The sequence below is a fragment of the Symphalangus syndactylus genome, chromosome 3 (assembly GCF_028878055.3).
Source record: "Symphalangus syndactylus isolate Jambi chromosome 3, NHGRI_mSymSyn1-v2.1_pri, whole genome shotgun sequence".
NCBI lineage: Eukaryota > Metazoa > Chordata > Mammalia > Primates > Hylobatidae > Symphalangus > Symphalangus syndactylus.
The window spans coordinates 118509037-118532278 of NC_072425.2; the positions used below are offsets into that span (position 1 = coordinate 118509037).

The 23242-nt window shown below is 36.3% G+C and overlaps 1 protein-coding gene across 8 annotated transcripts in view; it reads right to left on the reverse strand.

The window, feature by feature from the left end:
• Positions 1–23242, reverse strand: part of TRPC6 (transient receptor potential cation channel subfamily C member 6) — a 150407-nt gene that overhangs the window by 47013 nt on the left and 80152 nt on the right. For 5 of the 8 annotated variants that reach the window (XM_063636446.1, XM_063636447.1, XM_063636449.1 and 2 more), the window contains exons 3-5: positions 11852–12034; positions 9281–9445; positions 3345–3561 (exon numbers count right to left, since the gene is read on the reverse strand). In XM_063636446.1, coding sequence (XP_063492516.1) covers positions 3345–3561; positions 9281–9445; positions 11852–12034 — 565 coding nt within the window. The remainder of the gene's footprint in view (positions 1–3344; positions 3562–9280; positions 9446–11851; positions 12035–23242) is intronic. The other 3 variants (XM_063636448.1, XM_055272878.2, XM_063636451.1) reach the window with 3 other exon arrangements.

The window sequence follows — 23242 nt, forward strand, 5'->3', positions numbered from 1 at the left end:
AGAAAGTACAACAACTTTTTTCAAGAATAACTTCAAAAAAGAAAATAAATACCAATGTCAGAAACTGAACCAGGAATCTAACATATGCTACAAAAGCTTCAGCTGTCCGGAGTTGTTCGTTATTTTCCCTTTAAATAAACACTATTAGCTAGTCTCTGAAGTCAAATACAAAGGCTGGTGGGACAAAAGTTATAAGGAAAATGCTTTTGATTAAAGCCTCATTTAACATTCCTGTGTTAGGTTTCTAAGTGAAAAAGGAAAATCTATATATAAAGTTTAAAATAAAACTAAGACGGCCGGGCATGGTGGCTCACGTCTGTAATCCCAGCACTTTGGGAGGCCAAGGTGGGCGGATCACCTGAGGTCGGAAGTTCAAGACCAGCTGGACCAACATGGAGAAACCCCGTCTCTAGTAAAACTACAAATTTAGCCAGGCATAGTGTTGCATGCCTGTAATCCCAGCTACTCGGGAGACTGAGGCAGGAGAATTGCTTGAACCCGGGAGGCGGAGGTTGCGCTGAGCTGAGATTGCGCTATTGCACTCCAGCCTGGGCAGCAAGTGTGAAACTCCATCTCAAAATAAATAAAATAAAAAATAAATAAAACTAAGACTAGTATGAGGAGAATAATTTATGGTCAAGAATAAAATGAGCATGTTATATAAAATATAACTCACTGAACTCATGCAGTCTAGTTGTTTTCAAAGCTTTTCATTTTTCCAGTTCCAGCCATGATATTCCTTCTATATTCTCCCTCGTAGAGACTGCTGTCACTACCTACTGATCCAAGGCAGAACACATAGCTCCTCCCTTCTGATGCGCAGTAATCACCAAGTTGTTTGGGGTTTACCTGTTAGGACGCTCTCAAGTTTATACATATTTTATATATAAAATATAATATGTTCATTTTATTCTTTACCATAAATCATTCTCCTCATACCCCTTTATATAAAATTTAATTTTTAAAATTCTTTACCCCTTATAGAAAATTTAATTTTTCAAAGTTTCATCTTGTCCTAAAACAGTCATGTTTTGCCTAATAGAAAACTAGCACTCCTATCTAAAAGTGACATATAAACGCTTAGTGAAAAGTTGAATAATAATTATAATTATCTGAAATTTCTTGAACATGTCCGTTGTGCCAAGTACTGTATTATTTACCTTACATATACCAACACATAAAAAATAAACTATGAGACATGGGCTTTTAGTTTAACACGATAAAGGCCATGCACAAGTGATTGTTTATTCTTATTTTAAATCAGATATTAGAAGTGAAGTATAATTTCTTTTTCTAGTCTCATCAATTAAATTAGAAAAGAAATAGAATAAAATCAAAGCCATCTTCTGTATCCAAGATTTATCATTACTTTGGTGATACAATTCACATTTTATGCCACTATCCATATTTTTCCCTAAAACATATTCAGGAAATGAAGTGATTTGAAAGTTTTCAATAACTCAAATGCTATTGAATTACATTTGAAATATTCCTATGGTAATTTGAAAAATGCTTCTTAATATTTCGATTGATCATCTCATCAAGCTCCAGCATGAAGCCAAGAAGACATGTCCTGCCTTAGAAGTGATACAAAATTGATTGTCAATGCTTCTCCAGGTCCCTAGAGAGGGAGGTGGGATGTTGTGGGGGGAATGGAGAAGGCTATGGATTATTAAAGGATTTATATGAAAATCCCTGAGCCTAATTTTCTTTACATCTTGCCTATGTTAACCCTACATAATTTTATGCATAGTCAGGGCCTTAAGTACCATCTGAAATTGAGGATTGCTAGAACTTTATTCAAAACCCAAATACTCCCTGGGATCGTACTTTCTATTACTGAATGGACATTTCCACCTTGAAATTCCATGGGCACTTCAAAGTCAGTCATAACCTAAACTTTATCAGCTTTTCATTCCTCCGGTCCCAGGCATGATCTTCCTTCTGTATTCTCCCTCTTAGAGACTGTAGTCACTACCTGCTGATCCAAGGCAGAATCCACAGCTCTCCCTTCTGATGTGCAATAATCACCAAGTTGTTTGGGGTTTACCTATTAGGGTGCTCTCAAGTCCTTTCCCTTATCTCCTGAGTTCCAGGCCTCATCCTCCTCGCAGGAGCACTTCCACTGAGTCTCAGCCTCTGGACTCTTTAAAGCCACTCTCTATCTCACAACCACTGTGACCTTTCTAAAACATGATCAGATCAGATCACCAATTGCTGAAAAGCATCCTCTAGCCATTTCTCCACGCTTATCTCCCATCACTCACATCCATAAATGCACCTTGGCTCCTTCTCTGCCTAACTCATCATATTTTGAGTGTGCCAGGTGTTGCCATAGTCCCACATCTCTAATGTTCCCGTGCCTTGTAGTATCCTTGTCTCCCAAACAGGTCTGGTTAACATTCTTTTATCCTCAAAGTACCAAATTGAAGATACTGCCCAGGAAGGGCTTCTTGCCCCTTCTACTTCACATCCCACCTCAGATTTAGATGCCCAATCTGTGTATGTTCATAATATCCTAATAACTCAATTATAGCATTTGTCACATTGAATTTTAATTATTTATTTCCTTACTGACCTGCCTCCCAGACTTAACTTCCTTGAACACAGGGACTGTCTCATTCACTTTAGTATCCTCATTACTTAACAAAGGCACTTAACAGCCACTGGATTTATTTATTCATAAATATCTAATTGAAATATCTTTCTTATTTGCATTATATTTAATGGCAAGCTACATGTATGATTGATTCTAAAGACAAATAATATAGCAACTAAGACCATATTCCTTCTCTTCCACTTACCACCCAAGAGGCCTAAAGAAAGTTACTTGATCCTTAGATAAATCCTATAAAATAGATGTGGTTATACATTATAGATCAGAAAACTGAGGTGCAGAGACATGATGTGATTTGATGTATACAAAGTGCTTGGAATAATTCTTGGCACATAATAAATGTTCAATAAATGCAAGTGGCTGTTAGCTTCAATTCCTGTCAAATCTCAATGTAAAATTGTGGTTGTGTTTAAGCTTGAAATCATAGCTGCCTCTCAAAATATGAATAGTATAATAGCTTTGTGTCACTGTTGGGATGTGATTGATACTACCCTGTTGGTTTTCTTCCTGGGTTTTCCTTGGAAATGTAAAAGGCGCACAGCATGTGAGAAGACTATGATAATGAACCCAAGGCAACTGTACTTTAAGAACACAAAGAAAATTATGATGTGAGGTGCATTGTATCGTGCTGCATACATTTGTATAACTGATGTGTGAAAGAATCAGTGTCATTCAGTCCAACTGCTAAGACTGCAAAAAGAAAACATGACAGAAAATCAGTCTTTACCTATTACCCAGGATATAATGAGCATCTCCATCCACGAGAAGCAGGATGTTTTCATCCTGAACAGCTGTTTTGCATTATCTGTGCTGGTTTCATTAGGAAGGAGTTTTGTGCCTTCAAATCTGTCAGCTGCATTCATGACTAGCAGTCCCAGAAAAATGGTGAAGGAGGCTGCGTGTGCTACAAACTTCATGAATGGTCCACGCATTATCTTCCCCATCTGCCACAACACACACCAAAATAAAATCTTAACTTTGTTTTGTACACATTGCAAAACACACATACATACATGCAGGAATAAACATCTGCATATTCCAATGATCTCCTGAGATAATTGTTTATATTTATGTAATTCATGATAGAGTAATATCTTTATGCTGTTATAAAATTTTGTTCACATTCCTCACCTACATGTGCTGATGTTCTTGATTAATAACTAAATACATGTAATTTTCCAATAAAGGATATTTAAATTCTTAAAATATATAATATTATTGACAAAATATAGAGCATAATAATATCAGCATTATTCATATAAAGCAAACTAATTTAGTGGGTCTGAGGTATTGAGGAAGTGGCAATGAAAATATGAAACTGAGTCTACATTGCAAGGTATAGAACCTTGGTGGGTGTCCTCACATATACTTCATTGACAGGCATGCAGTTCAGGCCTGAGTGGATGTTGCTATTCTGGTGATCTTGTAAATGCAGTAAAAGTCATGAGTACCAAGAATAGAACTCCCAGCTGAGGACAGGGCAGCAGGGCAGTGTGTTGGAACAATCTCCTGGAAGGACACTGGATTTAAAGTCCAACACTTTAGGTTCACGTTCCAGTTTCATTCCCTCATTAGCTGAGTGACAATGAGCACATTTCCTAAATTACGTGAAAACCAGATTCTTTATATGAAATACGGGGACAATAAAAGCTAGTGTGCCTTTTACAGTAGAAGATTCACTTCTGTCTGAGATGTACAGATCTTCACCTAGGCAGAGTGAGGATCTAGGATATGACTAAGGGGTCTGGACATCCTCTGAAATGAACAAAACTTAAGCTGTGTGTGCAGTTTCCTCCACCCTTTAGGAGATGGTCCATAGCTTTCAACAGCTTTTCAAGTGAGTTTATTATTACAGAAAACTTAACAAACTAATAAAATACAACCAACACTTAGTTGGCACTGTTTTAAGTGCTTTACACTGTTAACTTATAATCATTACAACAATTCAAAAGGGTAGGTGCACTCAAATGCCCACTGTGGATGAAGAAACTGAGGAAGTGAGGTCAAGAAACTTGTTCAAGGTCACATATCTCATAAGTGGTAGAGCTGGAACTTGAACCCAGGCATTCTTGTTCCTAAGTTAATACTTCTATTTGGTTTACAGAATAATTTCATACTTTCTCATCAATGGGCCTACATATGTAAATTATTAGGAATTATCTTTTAAGACTCAGAAAAGATAAATGCTATCATGGAAGGAACACAATCGGTGTTCTCTATTTCCATACCTTTATTTGTCTATATGGTTTTCAAAATAAGAAAACTTAGAGCTGGAACCAATTAACTTATCTTGACATTCTGAATGTTAGGCCGGACACAGAATATCAGGAGTTATTGTATTGTATCTCTCTCTCTCTCATGCTGTGTGTGTGTGTGTGTGTGTGTGTGTGCAGTTGTCCCTAGGTATCCATGAGGGATTGGTTCCAGGTCCTTCCATGGATACTAAAATCTAAGGCTACTCACGTTCCTGATATAAAATCATAATATTTACATATAACCTAGGCACATCTTCCCATATACTTTAAATCATGCCAAGATTACTTATAATACGTAATATCATGTAAATGCTATGTAAATTTTTGTTATAAGATACACTTTTAAATGGACATATATTTGTACATATTTATGGGGGGTACATAGTGATGTGTCAATGCATATAACATATAGTGATTAGATTAGGGTAATTAGCATAGCCATCATCTCAAACATCTATCATTTCTTTGTGTTGAGAATATTCAATATCCTGTTTATAAAATAAAGCCAAAAGAAGTCTGTACCTGTTCAACACAGACACAATTTTTTTCAAATGTTTTCAATCTGTGGTTTGTTAAATCCAGGGATGCAGAACCCACAGATACAGAGGGCCAAAGAATACACACACACACACACACACACACACACACACACACACACACACACAGTTTTAAAGCCAATAGATTCTAGGATTGCAGAGCCAATCCAAAGTTACTTTGTAAAAGTTTGCTGTAAAAAAAATGCTTAGATAACATCACCTACTGAATTGATTCAAGGAGTATTTTTTTTAGATCCTTTTAAAATCAAACTCTAAAATAATCAAACGATGGCAAAATTAAAACAAATGGTAGAAAAAGTAAGTTTGATTTTCTTCTGCCTATTGTCCTTTGCTATTTTTCTTTTTAAATATAAACAGTTAAAAATAAACATCAATGTTATATTTCCATGATGTGTTTTACATAAAATTTTAATTCTATAATGTTTTATGTATGATTTATTTTAACCATGTATTAAAGCAAGTGAAAATGTATTGCAAGAATCCCTATCTTTCTCATGGGAAAATCCATTATAAATCCTAAACCACTTTTTTTTTTAAATTCTCAATTTATTTGACTGTTTGGGGAAACCTGGGATTAGAGGCAATGACTGTTAGTGAAATTCATGAAAAAGTTATTTATCACCTGCCTGGTTCCAGGAAGAATAAGAAGCAGCTTTCAAGGACATCGTACAATAGAGCATAAATTAAAATAGAACCAAATAAATAACATAAATAGAAAACACGAGGTTGGGGACATAAAATGGAGCTGAAATAAAGCTATCTACATTAGAATGATCTACAAATCTGAAAACTCTAGACCTTAGTTTAACTGTCCCAAACACCTCTAAAGTTAATCTTCAGTTTTCAGGGCAAGGTGTCTGATCTGTGTGCCTGGCCCCTACCTGGCTTCCCTTCTTTCTCCACTGGCCTACTGACCTTTACATAACATTACTCTTCTTTTATTTTATTCTAAAGGGAGTATCAATCCAAGCATCTTCTTCTGCTTACTAAAAGTCTTAGGGTATTTCTTGGTTTGTTTGTTGGTGTTTTCTTGTTCTGTTTTGTTTTAGCAATCAAAAAAAAAGCTGGTTGCCTAGAAACTAAAATGGGCATGTTTGAAACCTCATAGCCTTTATTTTTCTTACAAAACTTGAGAATTGTATTTCTCTTTAAACCGAGGGAGATTTTGGCATCTCTCACTAGACCTTAGGAATTGAAGTGAGTTATCTTTTTTAGTAAAGTTTGCCATCTATATACTCTGAGATATAGACAAATTTCCAAAAAATAACTGTAAAGGAGGAGAGCTAGGTGAAGAAATTGAACAACTGATGTACCTGGAAAATTACTGAGGGTAAGCATTGAAATAAATACTTGTCTTTAAATATGATATGTGATACTCTTTTTAGGTATTTATTGATGACTAAATACCTAGCTACTCAACACCACATAGAAATGAAAAAGGTTGAGACTAGCTTAAACTAAAATGATTTGTAATTGCAGTATGACTATTCTTATTGTAATGAACAAAAACAATTGATATTTGGATTACAGTAGAAGAAAGAGAGCAAGTAAAAACAAAAGGGATTTCGGAATGGGGAAAAAAGAAAACCAACTTTTGTTTCCTATAGCAAAACCAACTTTAAACAGAAATGGGGACTCAGTCACAGTGCATAGGCCTGCAATTTGATCTTATTGATGTTCATAGATATATTGGAAAATCCAAAATATTTTAAATATATTTGGAATAAAAGCACCAATTTAGCTGAAGCAATCCCCTCCCACAAAAAATCCTGTGGCCTGTAAAGCATATTTATGTTCATTGCAAATGGAAGACCATAAAATAGATTTTATCATCATGCTTCAAAGATAAAAACAGTAAAATAGGTTTCGGATAGGAGAAAAAAATACCTTGACAATGTCCTTTTAATTTGATTTTTTGCCTCAATGTTCATAAACGAGGATGGGAAAACAGATGCCAGAAAGACATATGGCCAGGGAAGAAGAAATAGTAAAGGAAATCAGTTTAATTAGAATTCAATCAAAATTTAAGAAATGTTTAACTCTAAGGATTGCCAAAAATAGTCTGTGTCAAAGCACCAGACACTCTGGAATACATTATGCTTTCGAACACACTGGTTATGGAAAAGGAAAGTTAGTCAGTTTAGGAAAGAGATTATAATTTAACTGGTCACAGAATGAGAACAGGGATAATTCAAAAACTCCCCCCATTTTAATTCAGTTTAAATCTCAGATGACTCAGGAAATATAAAGAGAAGAAGAACAAAGAGACTACCTACATAGATATAACTCATGTTCCAGGGAGGACAATTTAAAAATGTATTTGTCCAAATTTAAGGGGTACCAGTGCAATTTTGTTACACTAATATACTGCATAGTGGTGAAGTCTTGGCTTTTAGTATACCAGTCAAATAATACGCACTGTATCCATTAAATAATTTGTCACCACCTGTCCCTCTTCTGACCCCCCACTTTTCTAAGTCTCCAATGTCTATCATTCCACACTCCATGTCCCTGTACACACATTATTTTTTCCAGGCAAAAATCTGTCATTTTTAGTAAAAAGGGAAAAAAATTCAACTTTCTAGATGAAAATCTGTACTATAGATGTCATTTCTAGTAAATTGCACTATTTTCATTTTATGTTCCTCATTTATATTATGTATCTAAGATACCAAATTTTGGCCTTATATATTTTAAGGGGAAATTATCTATGATGATGGATTTTACCCTCATGAGAACATGTCCAGTTTCCTGTAATTCCTGTCATCACTAGAAATAATTAGGATGTTTCCACTGTCTAAAAGGCTTTGCACAAGCTATCTAGCATGAGTCATTTTGAACAGTCCTAATATGGCTAAAACACCAAAAATATGACAAAGTCATTAGAAAACAATATGTTAGTAATGGTGATGTTTGTGTTTGAGCCCACATATTACAAATGTTTGAAAATGAATCTTGCCCATGTTTAAGCACTAGAAGTAACCCAACTGATAGTTTGTTCTACATAGCACATTAATAGATGGTCCAAAAGACATTTAGCCACTAAGCTTCAGAATTATTTCAATCTGCCTCTCAGAGTTAAACAGATCCAGAAATGTGGCTTCAAAAACATGAAGAATAGGCTTGTTAGCAATGCAGGACACACCATTTCTCTACTTGTTAACAAAATGATAGGTCAATATTTCTCAAACCTATCCTGTCACACTAATGAAAGGCTAGATCCATCTGAACATAGCATTTTTACCAAAGCATGGGTAGATAGATTTCGCTAAGAAAATAGGCTATTTTTGCTGTCAGGTTCTGGTGTACTTAGTCCCTAAAAATATATATATTCTTTACTGAAACAAGTATTACATTAGTATTTACATGACTGCCTTTTATTTATCTGGTCGTATTAGCTAAAATAAATACAAGACAAAACTCATCTCATATTTTGCCAGAGGAGAAGCAGAAAAAGTGTTCATCTTTTAGGATGTCATTTGAAATATATGCTCAATGGTACTATGACCTCATTAAGAAATATAAAAGTAGATGCATAGATGTACATAGAGAAAAGAGTGAAAGGAAATTAATATAGTTACTGAGTTTCCTTTCACACATTAACAGTGGTGATATTACAGGTGAATTTTATCTTTTCCATTTTTTTGTTTCCTATAGCAAACATGTATTATTTTATGATAATAAAAGCAATAAAAATTATTTAAACCCAAACAGGAATTATTTTATAATGTTAATAAAGATTACTGAAACCCAACTATAATTCCCTGAAATTTTCACTTTGGAGATAAGACTTTTCCCCACTTAAAACATACTTCTAGTAGATAATAGAGGCCCAGGCTTCACATACATACCTTGCTGCATGGAGCAAACCAGTAAATGAGAGCCAGGAAGGGCAGTCCAATGGCAACAGCAAGGACCACAAGGAACTTGACCGCCATTGTCTGCTGTCGTAAACCAGAAAGATTCTCATACCAAATGGAGAGAAGTTGCTGTTGGCAGTTTGGATGAGCTACAAACTAGCAGGGAAGTGACAAAATATTTAAGTTTGATTAAAGAAAGGTTCAGCATAAACGATTTTCATGTGTTCTAATAGTTCCATGCTTTCCAATGAAATATATTGTTAGAATTAAAGAACAAACATAAAACATCAAATTAACAGGCAACAAGCAAATGGCAAAAAGTTCTAATATGTTTTACATAAATTTGAAGATTTCAATTTATCAAGCTTTTCCTTTATGACAAACAAGCTTTCTTTCAAAGCACAGAAAAAAATTTAATTGAATATTATAAAAAGATTAATCTATATTTTACATACAGCTTTTATGATCATATAGTTTTTTCATCTAGAAAGAGATCAATATTAACTCAGTTGCCTAAATACTTTTTTAAAAATACCATCTTTCCTGCATTGACCTAAAATGTCACACAGTTTATACTAAATTCCCATTTGTATATGGGTCTGTTTCTGGACTGCCTATTTTATTCTATTGATCTCTCCTTTTATTCTTGTGCCAAAAACTCTTTCACTTAAGAAGACTTTAATTTTCAATATTTATTTTTTGAGAGAATCTTTAAATTCTCATGTATTTATTTTTACAACTGAACCATACATATGGCAGAGTTAATATACAGAAAGCAATATCCCAAAATAAAAATTGGTAAAGAATATTAAAAAGTTACAATATTTAATATTAATATTAAAATATTACAAAGGACAGGTTATATAAAAGAACTACAAGTGAATCTTAAGGGTAGTTAACCTCAAAGGTAGCTTGAGAGGTAGGTAGAAAATGGAGTTGAGTTTAAAACAAGATAGGATGTTTATCTACTCAGAACGGTAAAGTTGGATAAAACCCACTCCACTGTGGGTGGAAGAAATAAGCCCTGTCACACACTGTTGGTGTGTATGGAAACTGGCACACCATTTTTGAAGGGAAACCTAGCAAATGTTTGGAAACTTAAAAATAAAAATTTGACGTATTAATTCCACATCTAAGAATTTTTGTTTACAAGTAAAAGTCATGCAAGTAAGCAAGCTATATGAACAAATGTTTACTGCATAAAAAATAAATAAAAATCTAATAACAAAAATCTGAAAATTATAATAAACAACCCTAAATAGTAAACAGATTATGTGAATATAATGAAATAACAATGCAACCTTTAAAAAGATAAAGTGGACATTTATTGACTGTTATATAAAATTGTCCAAGAAAGAAATTTGTGTATAGAAACATAACAATGGTTCATTATTCTCCATTCAGAACTGGAAAAATTGGGAGGAGACATGTTTATACTATTTGAAAACTTACCATAAGCATATATTACTTTTAATAGAAAAATCTACCTTTAAAAGCTATCTATCTATCTATCCATCTATCTATTTATTTTGAGACGGTGTCTCACTCTGTCACCCAGCCTGGAGTGCAGTGACATGATCTTGGCTCACTGCAACCTCTGCCTCCAGTGTTCAAGTGACCCTCCCACTACAGCCTCCCAAGTAGGCGAGACTACAGGTGCACACCACCACACCCAGCTAATTTTTGTAGTTTTAGTAGAGACGGGGTTTCACAATGTTGCCTAGGCTGGTCTCCAACTCCTGACCTCAAGTTATCCACCCACCCACCTCGGCCTCCCAAAGTGCTGGGATTACAGGCATGAGCCATTGTGCCCGGCCAGCTTTTTAAAAGATACCTCACATAATCTAAGAAAGTAGAGAATGGGGCCAATACTTGGAGAGACTAAAAATATTTCACAAAAATGCAGCTGGTGGAAAGTCTAATGCAGTAAAGAAGAAACTGAAGGCATTATTGGAAAACAGCAACAAATGGGAAAATGGAGTTGAGTCTCAAATAGTGATGTTCCTGTCTTATAACAAATGTTTTAGAATTTGGATTCATAAAGTCATTGTTATATCATTAGCCCAGTAAGAAAGTGGCAGTCCCTGTAAGATTCTATATAAATACGTCTAGATTTTAATGACTGGCATTTAGTGTAGGTAAACTGCCTCACAACTATACAGATGCTTATGATTTGTTAGAGAATCTGCCTAGTGCAACTGTTAATTAGAAAATCCCGACTGGGCGCGGTGGCTCACGCCTGTAATCCCAGCACTTTAGGAGGCCAAGGCAGGCGGATCATGAGGTCAGGAGATCGAGACCATGGTGAAACCCCATCTCTGCTAAAAATACAAAAATTAGCCGGGCGTGGTGGCGGGCACCTGTAGTCCCAGCTACTCGGGAGGCGGAGTTTGCAGTGAGTCGAGATCGCGCCACTGCACTCTAGCCTGGGCGACAGAGCCAGACTCCGTATCAGAAAAAAAAAAGAAAATCCCAGCTCAATCTAACAATATCAACCCTTTATCCTTATTTAGCACCAACAAGAACCAAAATAATGTAAACGGGCTTCATGCCTGACCTTACTTTTTTTACTTCATATTTAATGGCAAGTTTTAAACGGCTGAGATTTGGGCGACCGTGATCACCACTCTGGAGCGTTTCAACATCCCCATTCAGAATGGCCTCGACTTCTTCAGTGTTTCTGCACAGATCAAGGAGTCCAACAACAAAGTCTTTGCACTGCATTGACAGTTTTTTGTAGTCATTCTAGGAAAGACAAAGCAAAACAAAAGCAATAATGGAGAATACCACGTTTTACTATGCTTCAGGGACTTGAAGGATTTTACACTTCAAGAGAAACATTCCTTTTTTTTTTTTTTGATGGAGTCTTGCTCTGTTGCCCAGGCTGGAGTGCAGCGGCATGATCTCGGCTCACTGCAAGATCCGCCTCCTGGGTTCACGCCATTCTCCTGCCTCAGCCTCCCGAATAGCTGGGACTACAGGCGCCCGCCACCACGCCCGGCTAATTTTTGTATTTTTAGTAGAGACAGGATTTCACGTGTTAGCCAGGATGGTCTCAATCTCCTGACCTCGTGATCCGCCCGCCTCGGCCTCCCAAAGTGCTGGGATTACAGGCGTGAGCCACCATGCCTAGCCGAGAAACATTCTATTTTTAGTTTTACTGTTCATTTATCATATTTCAATTGCAGTTTCTGCTGACCTCTAAAATATTTTGGCACATGAAGATTTTCTTCATACCCTCAAAAAGGAAATTTATCTAAAGCATAATCAAAGTTATTTAAAAAAGAGTATGCTGGCCGGGTGTGGTGGCTCCCGCCTATAATCCCCTCACTTTGGGAGGCTGAAGTGGGCAGATCGCTTGAGCCCAGAAGTTGGAGACCAGCCTGAGCAACATGGCAAAACCTTGTCTCTAAAAAATACAGAAAAAATTAGCCAGGAGCGGGGGTGTATGTCTGTAGTCCCAGCTACTCAGGAGGCTGAGATGGGAGGATCACCCAGGCAGGTTGAGGCTGCAGTTATCCATGATCATGCCACTGTCACTCCAGCCTGGGCAACAAAGCGAGACCCTGTCTCAAAAAAAAAAAAAAAAAGAGTGTGGTCTACCAAACTCACCTGTTGATTCAGAAGAAATATAAAATAACCAACTTTTTCCACAGCACGATCATAGGACTTTGCATATATCATCTCCTTCATGGGCACAACTTCATCAGTTAGGCATACAAATACATTTAATAGGTCTTTGGAAGACCTTGTAAACTGTGTTAGTAAACTTGAGAAACATAGAACATTTGGAAAGTTTCTAGCGAAGAGCAAGTACATGTCTATTTAACAGATTTTAATTGAAGAACTTTATATGGCAGGCACAGGGTCAAAAGATGAAATCTAGACATAGAGTCTGCAACTTGAGACTCTTTAGAGAAAGGAAAGTTTAATGAAACACTGTTGTAGTTTTGTAGTCTGTTGCTGACGATCTAATACTCTATTGGGAAGACTTAAATCGTGCAGGTCACATTCAGATTACCATAAACTCATGTCATGCTTCTATACGGCATCATTTTACATCTTCATTCATGCTTTTCTAATATTTACTCCCTCTACTTTCTTACACTAAGACCACCTATAACCAAATGCTAATCAAGAGAGCCTATTAGCAGGGGTGTTCAATCTTCTGGCTTCCCTGGGCCACATTGGAAGAAGAATTTCTTGGGCCACACATAAAATACACTAACAATAATGATAGCTGATGAACTTAAAAAATTTTCACAAAGAAATCTCATAATGTTTTTAGAAAATTTACAAATTTGTGTTGAGCTGCGTTCAAAACCATCCTGGGCCTCATGTCCAACCCACATGTCCTTGGGGTGTGGGTTGGACAAGCTTGAGCTAGAGCTTGTTGTATTGCAGGTGGATGGTATTATCTCATTTAATCTTTACAACTGCTCAGGTTGAATTATGTGTCCAAAATCATGCAGCTAGTAAGCACCAAAATCAAGCTTTAAACCTAAATCTGCTTGGCCCCAAGCCTTTTGCCTTTGAGATAATGCCACTTTATCTCTCTTATTTGTAGAGTACTTTTCTACTTTGATTTTTGAAACAACTGAGGGGGCAAGCAGGGCAAATGCTGTTCCCATTTTGCACATGAAAAAACTAAGGTTCTCACACAGCTTCAATGACACACTTTTCTCTTAAACCCAGCACTGCAGATTTAAAGTTAGTTGTCTCCTCTTCCTGAAACCAGTGTGTTGTAGGATGAAAAGATTTCTATGGAAAGTTCAAGAGAAATGTATGTGATTCTGGATGTCAGTCAATAAGGCCATATTTTGGGGGTGTCTGTATGGAGAATAGCTTAATACTAGGTATGTGTAAGGTACCTACTTGGGCTCCTTTCTATAAATCATGCCAAAAGTGAATATCAATGCAGTTTAGTAACTGCTAAACAGGCTACAGTTTGCTAAACTGCAGGTCCAAAAAGATTCCAGAAAAGCAAATTAATAAAGCAAATTGTGTCTTACCTGAGAATGTCTAGCTGAGAATGGCTCAAACTACTTATAAACAGATGTCTGGGCAGATAGTATATAGAGTGTTACAAGGAAACGGCTTTGCCCATTTTATAAAATAGTCTGTTAGGGCCATGGGGACAAAGTCTTAGATACGGAGGTACATATTTGCCTGTGTCCACTATACTATAGTAGTTATGACTTGGTAGCTTAGAGCTGGATATATCTGTAATCAAATCCCAACTCTTCTACTTATGAGCCATGTGACCTTTAATAAGTTAGAACCAGTCTATGAGGTAGGGGTTCTTATTATTCTCATTTTACAGATAAGAACACTGAGGCTTAGGGAGATTAAATAAGTATTAAAGAGATTATGCATGCCAAGGACTTAGCATGGTTGTGAGCATTTAGCAAGCATTCTATAAAGTACTTTATAACTACTTTATTTAGTACTAAAGTACTAAATAACTACTTTATTTTATATCATCAAAGAGAAGATCTGAAAACAGGCCATCTCTTGACATTCAAAAAATACCATGGAGCTAAGACAAAATTTAATGCACGTGGCTTCTCTTGAATGTAGAGTTCAAGTATAGTGAATTCTTAGTCCTTTTAAAAGCAACAAAGTAATTGTCAAAATCAGTGCTCTCTAGAATTCTAAGAAAGCTCAGCTATATTTAGATATATGAAAATAAAGTATAATCTTTCAGATGTAGGTAACTTTTTTAAAGCAGAAACCACATGGACTGAAAAAGTAAAGTGCAAGAGCTTTGTGGTATTTAATAACCTTAATCTGCAAATTTTTGTCCAATTCATCACTAATTCCTAAGATATTTTCTTAAGCAAAAATACCTATTTAAAAAGGAGAGAGAGGAAGAAAGAATAAGACCATGATTTCAGAAATACACACTTTTTCTACTTGGGAAATCATTTACAAATATTTTCATATTTTAAGTTATTGACATTACTATTAATTCATATTTTAAGTAACTGACCTGTAAACTCACTCAAATAAAATGTTGGTGGTAGTTCATTAGCCAGAATGCAGCTCTATGATTTTGGTTCCTTGAGAGGAAAAGTGAAGCTGATGGGTTAACTTAATTCTGGGTCACGTCTTTGGATCACACACCTAACACCATACATTCATTAATCAGATATGGGTGCTTGCCTATTAATCTTTGAGAAGTTGAAAAGAGATAACTCATAGTGGGCTAATGTAACACAGTTTAGAAACTATAAAGAAAAAACCCTGTTAAAATGGTCCTTTCAAAGGTTCCTCTTAGTTGGATTTTAAATAATAGATGTTATGATTTGTGATTTCAATCTCTGGCTCTTCTTTCTATACAAAGAATGAAGTTTACTTCATAGAAATTAACAGGGTAGAGAAAAATGTATGCCTTGATTCTCAGTAATCTACTATGTGGGCTTTGGAGATGGCAGACCTGGGTTTGAAACTTACTAGCTATGTGACTTTAGATAAATGATTTAATCTCTTAAAGCTTCTAACCCTCATGTTTAAAAAGGAAATAATATTAGTACCCATGAATTAGGGTTGCTGTGAAGATTATACAAGACAATGAATGCCAAGTTCCTGGCACGGGGTAGCACAGATCAATGGTAATTATTATTATTATTATTGTTTTCATTATTTCACAAACAGTATCTAGCTCTTTGCAGTCCCCAGCACAAAACTATGCTATCAAATATAAAGTCATGTTGGAATTCCTGGATATTATCTGCAAGTGTTGGAAATAAAACAATTATTCATATATTTTCACAACAAATATTTTACACACAGCACTGTGATAGATACTACTCTCTTAGTAAGATGGGAGTTTGTAAAATAAGATTATATATGTAAGGAGTAAGCATATTAGTCCCTTCCTCTTTCTCGCAGTCAGCAATAGAAGCACTGACACTCAAGAACTACCTGAGACTGGGTAATTTAGAAAAAAGAGGTTTAATTGGCTCATGGTTCTATGGCCTATACAGGCTTCTGCTTCTGGAGAGGCCTCAGGAAACTTACAATCATGGCAGAAGGCAAAGGGGAAGCAAGCACCTTCTCCACGTGGCAGCAGAAGAGAGAGAGAGTGAAGGGAGAAGTGCTACACACTTTTAAACCATCAAATCTCTTTAGAACTCACTCACTAGACTAGCATGAGAACAGCAAGAGGAGAATCCATCCCCGTGATGCAGTCATCTCCCACCAGGCCCCTCCTGCAATTTGACATGAGATTCGGGCAGGGACACAAATCCAAACCATATCAGTAAGATAAGATATACTATGATATATACAGTGTTACATTGGCCAGCCATGCTTTTTGGGGCTAAGTGTAACTCTGGGGCTCTCCTGCTCCTCAGGATAGTTGTCACCAGATGGCACATTGATCATGGAGCTCTGTGGTGAGGATTAACAAGCATTTATAAAGCATCTACTATGTGGGGTTGTGAGGATACAAAAGTTAATCAGGCACTCTTCTATAGAAAAGGTAAAAAGAAATGGAATATAATTTCAAAACAAGAATTGAAGAAAAACATTTTCCTAGATATGTCAGCCTTTTTCTATTGATTGTTGCCATCAGCAGTGGCTGCTTAGTTAATATAGTGTTTGGTTATATACACTTACTATAATGTCTGGTTAGCTTTCACTCTTCCCTTTGCACAAGAATGTTCAGGTCCCATTGAAGCTACAAAGCTTGGAGAGCAGCGATGAAGGTAAACAGATTGTTTCAGGGGCTGGGGTTGCTCGTCAAGCAAACTGTTGCACTTAACTCCCTCCCTAACTGTTGACTTGTCATAGACCTACAATCCTGTGAGAATGAGATTTTCTCTGCCCATCTGTTTCAAACTACAACAGGACATTCAAAGACAAGAACACACATACACACACACCCCTATCACTTTACTGTATTTATTTGTTTATGTTTCTGCCTCTCTTGAATAGACTCAATATCCTTCAAGACAAGGATTATATCTTACTCATTTTTGAATCCTCCGAACCTAGCATGGTGTGAGGTACGTAGTAGGTAATCAACACATTTTGCTAACCGATATAAAGAAAGGAACATAGCTGAATAGAAAGCATACCCGGATTTGAATTTCTGCCCTGCCACTTAAATAATTATATGATCTTGAAAAGGTTATTTCATTTGCTGGCCTTCTAATTTCACATCATTATGTACAACTTAAATTCTGCTATAGCATAAACTGTAAATAACAGAATAATTAATAAAGCTCAGCTAAGGTACACTTTCTTCTTCCTCTTTGGTCAGGATCCAATCCCTGTTCTTCTGGAGCTGTGATTCTGCCTTGCAGAATCTTCTGGAGCTGTGATTCTGCCTGTTTTGCATGTGACACCCTTTGTCACCCTGTTAAGGTCTGATAACAGTCACACCACCTTTGTCCCAACAAAAAGTACTTTTCAAAGCAGCCATTTTCTTGGAGGATAGTTATCTTTGAAACAATGCCAGGCATTTTTTGAATATTATACACTAGAACATAGCAACGGTCTAAAAACAGACACGGCGGGAGTTTCTCTACCCTTCCTCTTTCTCAGAGTCAGCAGCAGAGGCATCTGGAGGGCCATGTGCACATCCATGTGCAGACCTCTGGGAAGATGTATAGGAGCTGGAAGACCTCCAGAAAAACTCTCTATCCAGAATAACAGAGAAGAGGACAATTCCTGCTATATAAAAGAAGGGATTTTTTTTTCCTTTAAGTTCTGGGATACATTTGCAGAACATGCAGGTTTATTACATAGGTATACATGTGCCATGGTGGTTTGCTTCACCTATCCACCTGTCATCTAGGTTTTAAGCCCTGCATGCATTAAGTATTTGTCCTAATGTTCTCCCTCCCATTGTCCCCCACCCCCTGACAGGCCCCAGTGTGTGATGTTCTCCAAAAGAGGGGATTTTTAAGGGGAATAAAAGGAAACATTGTGTGTTACTACAAACAACCTAAAAGGTAAATAGGTTCAAAAAAAGAGGGACTTAGAGACATAAGTCATAGGCACATATTGAGAACTAAAATGAAATTAAGAATGCTGGGGAACGTATTTGTGGACAAGACCATCCCTGGTATTGATCTCCTTGTCTTTAAGTCTGTTGTCCCTTATTTGAATTAAAACTCAAGTCAAGGAGAGAAAGCAAGAGTTTTTGCTCTTCTTTGGTATCAAAACCAGTCAAAGTTTTGGGTTTTCAGTTTTTTACTGACTTTGTGTTGCCAAAATTGTCTTAAGCCAATTTTAAGCTTAAGATGGCTGAGGTCTTATGCTACCAAAGCCTAAAACTATTTACAAAGATTCAATATAAAAATTGAATTTGAATGGGTAAAAATTGTATTATGTTTTCCCCCATTTTCTTTAAAAACCTGCAACTCCCCAACATCTCTTGGTTTTCTTCTTGTTCCTGTAGCTCCATCTAATTGTTAAAGTTCTCTGCTGAGGTCTGGTGTCACCTCTGCTTGGAACCAGCTACACATGTGGTGATATGAGTAACAAAAAACTTGGGCCTAGAAGGTTCAAGGCACAGGATAAAACTGCCTCAGAAACCCAGTAACATCTCCCATGGTCTCTTTTGTTAATGGACTATGGGTTATTGTAGAAGGGGACAATATGGAAGGTGCTTAGAAAAGCAAGCTATGTATCGGAGCTTACAAAATCGTTATGAAAAGTCTCATTCTCTGACTGTCATAAAATAGATTAATCGTCTTCAAACAGAGGTACATGAATACTTTCCAAGCAGCTGTAGAATATGGATAACTTTTGGGGAATCAATTTGCAGATCTCCACTTTCCTAAAATGGATTTCCTAGAAAATACATCTTTTGCTCACCCACCCACCCATGTAGCAAGCAAGAGAGAGTCCCCCTTCTACAGTATCCAGGTACTATAAACCCTGAAGGGCTTCCTGTATTTCCCTGAATAAATACACATTTCTGCTGAAGATGAAGCTTAATGATAGAAACGCAGCACCCTTGGCTCATGTTGGGATGTTCTGATTTCAGATGGAGAGTGCAGGGTGGAGACAGAAACAACCGCCATTTTTAATGACTTTGCCTCTTCATTTGCCAACAATTGTCAAAGAATGAATGCTTCTTGAGTGAGATTCCAGAAAGAGTTAAGCAAAGACAGCATCAATAGGGAATACTGAATACCAAACAATGTTTTGTCATGTATTGAAATGTAAATGATTCCTTGTATTATTCTTAATATCTTTCAGATGTATCATTCACTAGAAAAGAAAAGTATCTCAAACAGGCAAGGCAGAAAAGCTTAGCGAGAGTGATTCTTTTAAATGTGACTTGGTTTACAGAACCCAAAATTTTTACAGGAAGATGGTCAAAACCCATGGATGAAACTTTTATGTGATTTCTTTCTGATTTAGAATTTTAATCCAGTAAGATAGTTATCAAATCATATCTAGAAATATTTACTCCTACTATTTATCCTCTTTTAATTTTATTCCATAAAACCTTTAATAATTTATATATCCTATCAACAAAGACTAAAATAACATACTGGCTGCCATACCAACTAATTTTTAGCTACATATATATATATATGTATATATATAAATGGCATATATATATATATATACACACAATATAAAATGTGGTATATATATATACACACACATTTTTCTTTCCTTAAATATATAGCCAAAGTGTGAACATGATGAATACCACTAAAAAATACATCCAATAAGCATTTTGTCACATAGTTAAAATTTATTTTTCAAAATGTGTATTTTTTTTTCTTTCTTTTTGAGACGGAGTCTTGTTCTGTTGCCCAGACTGGAGTGCAGTGACACAATCTCAGTTCACTGCAACCTCCGCCTCCCAGGTTGAAGTGATTATCCTGCCTCAGCCTCCTGCATAGCTGGGATTACAGGTGTGCACCATCATGCCCAGCTAATTTTTTTGTATTTTTAGTAGAGACTGGTTTCACCATGTTGGTCAGACTTGTCTCAAACTCCTGACTCATAATCCACCCGCCTCGGCCTCCCAAAGTGCAGGGATTACAGGTGTGAGCCACCGTGCTCGGCCCATATTAATTATTTTTAACAGCTGGGTTTATTTTTGTAGTTTTTGATCTAATATACTAATAATAGATATAATGACAACTCTTTCCAGAGTATTTTCAATATCCAGAGCCTTTTAGCAAGAGGAAATGAAACAAATTCTAAAATTTCATATATGTGTGTGTGTTATATGTATTTTATTTATATATGATATACATGTTGATATCTATATAAAGGGATTTTAAGAGACTTTACAATAATAAAAAGCTATAATATGAGGAATCACATTTGTGAAGGAAATTGGACTGAAAATATAACCTCAAGGAGTAAAAGGAAAGATGCAGCTATCCTGAACATTAAAGAAGATGTTGATCGCTTAGTTGATGGTGGGCATGAAATCATTACAGGATTTAGAGTCCTTTGCATCTATCTGAAGGAGAATTGAAGAGTTCTATTCTTAAATGGCAATATGTACACCATGCAGAAATCATATCCCTTAAAAATATTTATACTTACAGAAGACAAAAAATAGATATCAATTTTAAACTGTGCGAATGAACACAGAGTTTTTCAAATGTCTTTCAGATGCAAAGGGAGCAAAATACATACATACATACAGACATACATACCATGAACAGGGAGGACCTCCTGTGGTCAATACAATCTCTCAGGTCCTTGTGAGGCTGACCAGGTCTAAGCTATCCAGCCCTCAGTGACTTTTATTTCCTGAGACTCTAAGGGAGTTGACTATTTAAAAAGATTAAAAAAAAAAAAAAAAAAACTGAAAGGATATGTGCTGGCATGTTTTTAGTGTATCACTGTTTGTTTCTTGATGGCCAAAATTAGGAATGATTTTTAAAACTTCCTTCATTTTTATATTATTATTTTCTAACATGGCTATATATTACTTTAACGTAAGAAAAAAGAAGTTATTTTTAAGGGTAGAAGCAGCAAACTCAGCAGCAAATGTCACCTCAGAGACACCAACTTCTCTATTCCTGTAAGGTCCCACCCTGCTGTAAACTGAGACTGGGATGCTGGGACAAGAGTTAGTGTCCCAGTGGCCGTGGGTGGTGGGGGAATGTTATTTCCCTGTGAGTTTACACACAAAGGCAAGGGAGGCTCATCCTTGTATGCAGCAGTTCTTTCATCTGCTGTCCAAACTAATCTCAGAGAAAAAGAATATTTGTTTTAATGCTTGATACCTGGCAAGGAAGAAATCTTTTCTTGTTTGTTTTTGTAAAAAGGCCTTAAAAATCAAGCCAATAACTGCCCTTTCTCTTTGTACAGTAATTTTGAGTCAGGTTTCTAATTATAAAAATTGTCGAGTTCTAGGATATACTCTATAAAAGCATTTTTTAAACTGCTACTCTTATTTAACAGTAATCTAATTTTTGAAAGTGATTTTTAAAAGACATTAATAACATACTCCTAAATACATTTATGTTTTCAGTTAGATTTATCTTTTCTTTGCCTTGAAACCTTCATAGAGGCAGGGCATTAGCAAAAAGGTATGCATGTCCAGAAGCTCTAGGTAACTGCTCAAGACAGTGGAGCAAATAGAGAAGCATAAATGGGAGGAAAGTGGCTAATCCATACACTTCACACTGATGAGAACAGAAAGAAGGGTGTGATGAACAAATAGAAGAATGTCCAGATGTTTATGTCTTCATCATCGTGTGGAGGCTTTAACATTTTGCAATGCATTTAGGGACCATGCAGAGTTTACATCCTGGTTAAATGTGATTCTTCCCACCTTTGAGCCACTAGCCCCCTCCTCACTCCATAAGGTCATGCCTAATATGATAGTTACTACACACAGATCTTTTCTATCACATTGGATTATAAACTAATTGAGGACAGGATTGCTGACTGAATTGTCTTTGTATTTTGTACTACCTCGCCATCCTCATCCTCAACTATCCCCAAAGTAAAAGAGCAGGGACTCAAAAGATGTAGGCCAGTAAATTAATGATCAAATAAAGAATATAATAGTCTTCAGTGGTTTAGAGAAAGCATGTAAACAAGGATACAGTAAAGGAAACAGAAATGTTGAAATTAGGCAAAATTAGTAATACAGATTTTGAAAATAATATTAATCAGAGTTCAAAATGCTTTAATTTGAATCAGGTGAACGTCTCTGTGTCCTAGGAGTCAAGTGAAAAGTAGATAAGAATCTGAGACAGGGTTGGAAGGACCATTTACTTGTCTTGCCCTGTTAGCTGCCAGGTAGCTGGAGGAAAAGCACCTTCCTCTACCTTGGGAGCCAAGCACATACTGAGCGTTTCAGTAGCCATTTTCCTCCTTCTAGCCTTTCTGGATAGACTGGACCTGAGGATAGATGGACACATGACATCTGATACTGGGGTGAAACATCAGTGGCAGTGGCACCAAGAAGCTGCCCAGGAAAGACTGGGCTGTAATCCCTCAAGAAAAGACTATAGAAACAAGCCTTCTCTCAGCATATAGAACAGAAAAAAAATGAAACCAATATTCACTTTTTTAAAACATCGTACTTGAGAAATCAAACCTGTTTCCAACCTGCATTCTTTAGTAAAGGAGATAAGTGCATCATAAATAACAATAATCCATGGTAAATGTGATGGGCACTAGAAGATCAGAACTACCTCAAACAAGTAGAGGGAGTTTAGAGATACCTGTGGGGAAGATCTTAGCTAGGGATGCAAGCTTTCATCCTCCCCACGTGGAGCACAGCCCTTATGGACAATGGCAGCATCTGACACCATTTCTCTCTCCATATATCTCTTATTAAGAGATTGACTGGTCAAAGTTCTAATTTCCTACTATTTCATATCTATCATCTTTTGCTTTTGCTGGTACACCTTGGCCTAAAATATCTTTTCCCTCATTCTCTGCCTTCCAAAATCCTACTTGTTCCACCATATACAGATGAAATGCCATCTTACACATAGC